At 41.7% G+C, this 7,774-nt stretch overlaps 1 protein-coding gene across 1 annotated transcript; it reads left to right on the top strand.

The window, feature by feature from the left end:
* Nucleotides 1–4,881: 4,881 nt before the first annotated feature.
* On the top strand, nt 4,882–7,766 carry LOC104948340 (lactase-phlorizin hydrolase-like; the record flags this gene model as incomplete). The annotated part of the gene is made up of 3 exons (XM_010774536.1): nt 4,882–5,484; nt 5,575–6,223; nt 6,322–7,766. Coding segments are annotated over exons 1-3 (2,697 nt in total), but the record flags the coding sequence as incomplete, so codon positions are not given.
* Between the last annotated feature and the right edge of the window lie 8 nt (nt 7,767–7,774).

Consider the following 7,774-nt stretch of genomic DNA (forward strand, 5'->3'; position numbering starts at 1 on the left):
TTCGTGCAATAACTTATCAACACATATACGTATACAGTCGATTGGAAATCTTTAGAACTTTAGATACTTTTCCCTACAAGTTTTATCGGTAATATTGTCACGAAATTAATTGTAATTCACCTTATTGCTCATACTATATGAAAATAGCCCTAGCCGTCCGTCGCGTTGGATAGTTATAGAGTGTACTTAACAACCGTAAACTGTTAGTCCACATTGATTTCGCGACTAAATTTCACCTGCGATAGTATCGATATAAACTTATTGTATACATCCTGTATGATTATATTTTCCTTATGAAATTATGAGAAAATAAAAACGTTTATCGCGTCTTGTCTAGTAGCGTAAAATCGCGTAAGCGAGTAGAAGCGAGTTAAATTCTCGTCAGAAACGTTTACCCCCGACTAATACACTCTTGTCCCTGTACGTCGTCCGGACCGTATATAACATGGATCGTCGCAGAGGCCTCGAAAGCTAACCCGGTACAGCGCACCGACAGAGGAGGACTAACCACCTCAACCGGCCCCGTTATCGCATCGCGGTTGAAAAACTGCAGTCGTCCTCACAGAGTTATAGACCTCGTCAGACATAGGTCGTAAGACGCAACGTCCGGGGAAAAATCTCTAAACTCCTATACCTCCTTTTATCTCTCCACAACACAAAAGACTGATCGAACCACTACAAGGTCGCCTCCGTGCCGCCCTGTGTATAAGTACATATTTCTCTGCATTTCACGTAAAACGTACTATTCCAGTCGGAATTCCCAACAAATATCAAAGAGGTCGTACTCGTAATAGTCTTATAGACCTTTCATTGACGGGTTTATTTACATTACTCATTTGTTATCGTCCTATTGGAGTACTTAACATCACCTCATCTTAATGTTCTTTCCGTTACTCAGTACTCACCATATATAATTACGAACCGTAATACATTGTGGTCCGGCTAAAAGTGGGTAAAATAATTATTACAAAATTAAACGTGTGTGGTAAACAAAGATACGCCGCGATTGCGAGGTCCCCACAAATTCCGTCAAATAATGACTAGTTGAAGATAAAACCCTGGGTTTTTTTGCAGAAAATTTTCCGATGTTAAGGCGATCATCTCTGCACCGGTATCTTGACAACCCCGTTTGTCTGTGTTATCCCTTACACTATCTGGTAGACCCCCACCGCAACGCTCATCTTTCTTTTTTTTTTTGTCAAAACCTATCAGACCGGTACCAAATCAAGGTTAAACGTTGTCGACAAACTGGGCGAGTCTTTTCTCCCGCATGAAGCCGCTGACGTTGGAGGTTGTAGGTTAGCGGTTCTCAAACTTCTAATTTTGTTGTCGTCCCTTTGTGATCAGCGTCTTCTTTTGTTTCTTTCCTCCTATCCCATCGACATCATCAAGAGAAGCGTAGCGATTTGAGAACGTTTTACGAAAAGAAGCCATAAAATTGTGTATAGCGTAATTCGTTCGCGTCGTATGAGTGTTCAGGCAACCCAGAACGCTACACAAACCTTCAGATGGGGTCACCTGCTCTCCCAACGGAGGGATTGCGGAAGCCTCGAATCCGCCTATTTTGGGACTCGCACAACTACGAACCACGGGTATAGTCCGTCGGTTTCGGGTCGGTAGTCGTCATTTTAGCGGGAGGTGATGGAACCTCTGGGTGGGTGGGGGGACCGTACCTTTCTCAGGACATACTCCCGATGGACTTCGTCTCCTGAGAAATAGAACGACCGGACCCCTATAAAGTGCGTGTACTACCTCCTCGTACTACCTCTGTAGAACTAATACCTCACTAACCCTCCTTGCGGGTGGACTAGACTTGGCCTCACCTGACCAAACAATGACCTGAGACACCGTCAGTACCTAACAGGTATTGTTTGGTGGTACAAGCTCGATTCGCTATCGAGTATTCACATCACCATGCTCGGTGGGATCCGTCGTTCCAGGTACTAGCTAAACAATAGCATGTAGTTAGCCTGGGACTACGTGCATATCAAAACCTCGTGAAGGTACAGCATACAATGCCATAATAACTTTGTATTATTAGTGTAGGAAACTTATGTATGTATAACATCTGAAGATGTGTAGTTTTATTCATGTTTTTCACATCATTTTACAGGATATTGCTATATTATTTCACATGTTTTACTTCTAATATCTGATTTGTAAAACATCACAGACAGAAAGGTATATCCGTCATTTAATGGTAAGCTATTGAAATTCTGATTCCATGGATGTGTCTCCCATCACCCAAATCCCCTGACTATTCTCTCAACTCAGTATTTACATTCTTATATTCAAAGAAAATCTGTAATATCTTTAAAAACTACAAGTCCTTTTATATCAGCTCTGCACCGTTATGGCGTAAATACAGCCTATCTACCAATTGGATCAAATATAAAAGTCAGCCGAATTAAGGTTGATACAAGGAGACGTATTGTGTGAAAAGAAAAGGAAGATGTTGTTTAATATATTTATGATCCACGTCACGTATTCAGTTTCGGTGGCAGTTCTTCCAGTTTGTCCAGAAGTCTTCTCATCAGGGCTCTATAAATAAAGAACTACGGCAGATGTGTAATATTTAATGCAGCCGAACTTTGTATTACAATGCGATGTGATCGCATGCTATGTGGTGAATTTCAAAGAGAAAAGCAAGCATACTCGGAATAAAGTATTATTATTTTCTTTTTAAAATGTTTTTCGGATTTCAATCCAATCACCAAGCTTTTAGCTGAGGATCTTGGGTAATCAGTTCAGTGGGTTAGTGGTGTGTATCGCAATGATGCTCGAAATGTCCCTTATAGGCCTACGTCTGTTTCCGGTGACTTTATTTTGAAATTCAGTTCCTGAGGAACGGCTAAAAAGCCTGAGATGATAGAATTAGGCGAATAAATAAAAACAAGGATAATTGTGTGTTATTGTTGAGTAAATAACAGTGTGTTATTTAGAAAACAAATTAGTTCAAATTACTTCTGTGACGAAGTTACCTTTGTCACAGAAGGGAAAAAAAGATTTAAAAAATACAGATTTCAGTATTCTGAAGCTGTGAGCCCCATTTATTTTCCTCACAGAGGGCAAAACAAGTTCGACATTATACGATTTAAAATAAAAACAATAATCGTGGCTTGATATTGAGTAAGAACATGTTTTTATGAACCACACAGCTTCCGGTCTTCCAAGACTGGACAAAAAGACGTGTTGCAGGCACGAAACATACTACCAATAGAAATACATTGCTTTTAAAATCGTTCTGTGTGACATGAAAAAAAGGGGAAAATCGTGATGGTGAACACGAATCAATAGATTAAATATTGTGACTATAACATGAAATGCAGTGAGACAGGGTTGTTATGGCAGTGCTTTATGAGATAATGGTTTCTATATCTGTTTGCAATGTTTACCAAGGGTCGTGATAAGGGAAGGCAGTAAACATTGGGGAAGGAGAATGTGTTTTTATGTCTAGGAGTAGAAGTGCAGATCTACTGAATTAACATGCAATGTGTTTCAGATGGAGGAATATCAGTTGGGGTAAAGGCCAGTAAAGTCCCAATCATCAGTGACACTCAACTACTGGTGAGATCATATGGACAAGCGCAAAACAAGCTCATTATTTTTGAAATAAGTTATTTTGTGTGTGCCAGGGTAATATGCCTTTAACATCCAGCTTCACTCATACATATGTTTATTGTTATATTTCAGAAATATACAGATTTTCTCTCCATTAAAATTCAATATGACTGCACCGCAGGACAAAACCTGGCTGAGGAACTGAAAAGTGTCTTGGTATTTACAGTATTCACAAAATAACACAAATTTCAGCCAATGATTTTGTTTACTTCAATTGAACATCAATGTTTCCTTGCAGGGAAAGTGTGGAGACAAACCAATACTGTTTTATGAGGTGGACCTCATGGACTGTTCTTCTTATCAGTTCCTGTCAGATACCAACATATTAAAAGGTAATGATGGTCCATCAAGAGTCACAACCTTGGATAAGTGATAAGATTTCCTTCCTTCCCATGACGAATACAACAAATCCTGATAAATTGTGATTTATAAAGTGTTAAATAGCAGGTCTGTGGACTTGAGTCACATGACTTGGATTAAAGTCAGACTTAAGTCGCAAGTTTGATGAATGCAACCTGACTTGGACTTAAAAACAAGTAATTTGTGACTCCATTTCAACTTGTGCCTTTTGACTTGAAAACACTTGAAGCCTTCCCCCAAGCCCAAAGTTAAAAACATGTGTTTTTCGAGTTTGCCAAAAATTTATTCCCAGCAAATAAACACTTAAATTAGCAGATGTATTTTGCTTGAACCAATCAGACATTAGCTATTCAAGTTGCAGGAGAGAACCATTCGACATGCAAAGACTTGACACAAAATAATGACTTGGTCTAACCTCTGTCTGTCATTTATTTATTTAATACCTGAGATTGACTATATGAAGACTGACATGACTCGTTCAAGGGATTCTAATATAATTGAATAACAATGATATAATGTACCTGCATCATGTGATACATTCCTATACTTTTACAGCGCTGGGCAATGGACGCCAAAATGTTCTTGGATTTGACATGGTAGACATGTTACGTCCAGCTGACCCCACCCCAAAACGGTATTACATTACAAATGACAAAGATTCAAACTGCAATATTACCCCAACCCCAATTTAGAATAAATAATGTAACTTGGTTCCACCTGTTTATCCCAGTCTATGACAAAGTATAGTTGTTGGATTATTGCCTTAGTATTATCATCTGATTTAAATTTCAACGTGTTGTTCCTCTTATCTTCAGTCATTCACATCAAAGTGACAGAAGTCATCTTCAAACGTCGTCATGTTCATTGACCTACTGCAAAACTTGGAGTAATTTTGCCACCATGACTTCGACTGAGCGAGATGCTTTCCTGAACGAATCATTTCCCGTTGACTTCCAATGGGCCTCCTCCAGCGAGTCCTTCAAGGTGGAGGGAGGCTGGGCAGAAGATGGGAAGGGGGAGTCCATTTGGGACCGTTTTGGTCATTATGGTCTAGCCTTTGCCAATCAGACCGCTGATCTCGCTTGTGACAGTTACCACAAGGTGGATTATGATGTCTACCTCCTGCGAGGTCTTCATGTTAACACCTACCAGTTTTCCATCTCTTGGGCTCGTATTTTCCCTTCGGGCCATCGGGGCAGTCAGTCGGAGAAAGGTGCTCTCTACTATGACAAGCTGATCAATGCTCTCATTGATTCTGGTATACAACCTGTTGTCACTCTCTACCACTGGGATCTGCCCCAGGCCCTCCAGGACTGTGGTAGATGGACCAACGCTTCCATTGTTGAAACCTTCAAAGACTATGCAGATTTCTGCTTCTCCAGGTTCGGAGACAGAGTCAAGACCTGGAACACTTTCAGTAGCCCCTGGGTGGTGAGCCATGCTGGGTACGGCACTGGTGAGCATGCCCCAGGAGTGAAAGACTATGTGGTGGCCTCATACCAGGTGAGGGCAATATTTATACTATATTGTAAATACATATTGACACACAGCCAACCTCATGCAATTACCTCATTATTTATGTTATCTATGCAGGCGACTCACAACATGATCAAATCCCATGCTGAGGCCTGGCATGTCTACAATGAGAAGTACAGGAAGACACAAGGAGGCAGAGTGGGCATTGCATTGAACTCTGACTGGGCTGAACCCGTGGACCCCTCCAGACCAGAAGACATCGCAGCTGCAGATCGCTACCTGCAGTTCATGCTGGGCTGGTTTGCACATCCCATATTTGTCGATGGAGATTATCCTGCAGCATTCAAGACTCAAATTGAACAGAAAATAAAAGAGTGTCCTCTCTCTGAGCCTGCAATACTCCCAGTCTTCACAGCTGAAGAGAGGAAGAGGATACACGGAACCGCTGACTATTTTGGATTGAACCATTATACCTCCCGGTTAGTCAACAACAGTGTTGGTGGCTGCACCCCTGGTCCTCAGGGGGTTGGCAACTTCCAGTCACACGTAGATCCCTCATGGTCCTCAACAGCTTCTGACTGGATATATTCTGCACCTTGGGGTCTCAGAAGGCTTTTAAACTACATTTCCACAGAGTATTTGAACATTATCAAAGTGCCTATACACATTACTGGGAATGGTATGCCTACTGAGCACATTGGGGACAGTCTGAATGATGTCAGTAGAATAGACTACATGAAGAGTCACATCAATGAGGCCCTTAAAGGTGAGTGTCTAGAATGTATCTAATAGGCAACCACCTTTTACCCTGTGTTAAAATAATATAAACTTTGATGTGCTGTTGCGTGTCTTTTTTTTTTTTAGCCATTTTCTTAGATGGAGTGAATGTGCAGCGATTCACAGCGGAGTCACTCATGGATGGCTTTGAGGGAAAAAAAGGCTACAGCCAAAGGTTTGGTCTTCATTATGTCAACTTTGAAGATGCAGACGGACCAAGAACCCCGAAGCAATCTGCATATTTCTACTCTCAGGTTATAAAGCAAAATGGATTTGGTGGCCACAAGGGGGAGTTTTTTAATTCGGCAAAGATGCGATTTACTCCCCGTACAACTGCTTTACCACCCTCAGAGGTTCCCTCTAAATCAAAGGTTGTCTGGGAGAAATTCTCAATTCAGTCAAATTTTCAGAGAAAACTCTACCACTACGGCACTTTCCCACAAGGCTTCAGTTGGGGAGTATCATCTTCGGCCTACCAGATTGAAGGTGGCTGGAATGCTGATGGGAAGGGGCCCAGCGTCTGGGATACATTCACCCAAAATGGCAATATTCCTGATAATGCTAATGGGGATGTGGCCTGTGACAGCTACCACAGACTTGAAGAAGACTTCTACATGCTGCGTGCTCTGAAGGTGAAGTCGTACAGATTCTCTTTGTCCTGGTCCAGGATCTTTCCTGATGGTCAGCGTACATCTCTGAACCAGAAAGGTGTTGACTATTACAATAGACTCATTGATGGCCTCTTAGCATATAACATCACTCCCATGGTGACACTGTACCACTGGGACCTTCCTGAAGCTTTGCAAAAACTTGGTGGCTGGGACAATGTAGAGATGATTAACATTTTTAACGACTTTTGTGACTTCTGCTTTGCCACCTTTGGCGACAGAGTGACATTCTGGATGACCTTCAACCAGCCTCATACAATTGCGTGGTCAGGATATGGACTTGGACAGATCCCACCCAATGTTACAAATCCAGGAATTGCACCATACAGAGTTGCACACAACCTTATAAAGGCCCACGCCAAGGCTTACCACACATATGATGATAAGTATCGTGCATCCCAAGGTGGTCTTATATCCATTGCCCTTAATGCTGATTGGTTTGAACCTAAATATGTTAATGTTCCTCGTGAAGTGGTGGCTGCTGACCGCGCTCTGCAGTTCCAATTAGGTTGGTTTGGACACCCTATTTTCAAGAACGGTGACTATCCTGATGCCATGAAATGGCAAGTTGGAAACAAAAGTGAGCTCCAAGGTCTTAAAGAGACAAGACTACCTTCATTTAGCGAAGAAGAAAAGATGTTCATCAAGGGAACTGCTGACATGTTCTGTGTAAATCATTACACTACAAAGATAGTAAGCCATGATACTGCCCGGCTTCGCCCTCAATCATATTTAGATGACCAGGACTTGTCAGAAGCAGAGGAAAGTGATTCACCAACTACTGCCATCAGTAAGCAGAGAGCTGTTGCATGGGGCTTGAGAAGACTGCTCAACTGGATCAAAGAGGAGTATGGAGATCCAGAGATTTACAT

Source organism: Notothenia coriiceps, unplaced genomic scaffold, assembly GCF_000735185.1.
Source record: "Notothenia coriiceps isolate Sejong01 unplaced genomic scaffold, NC01 NC01_scaffold00014217, whole genome shotgun sequence".
NCBI lineage: Eukaryota > Metazoa > Chordata > Actinopteri > Perciformes > Nototheniidae > Notothenia > Notothenia coriiceps.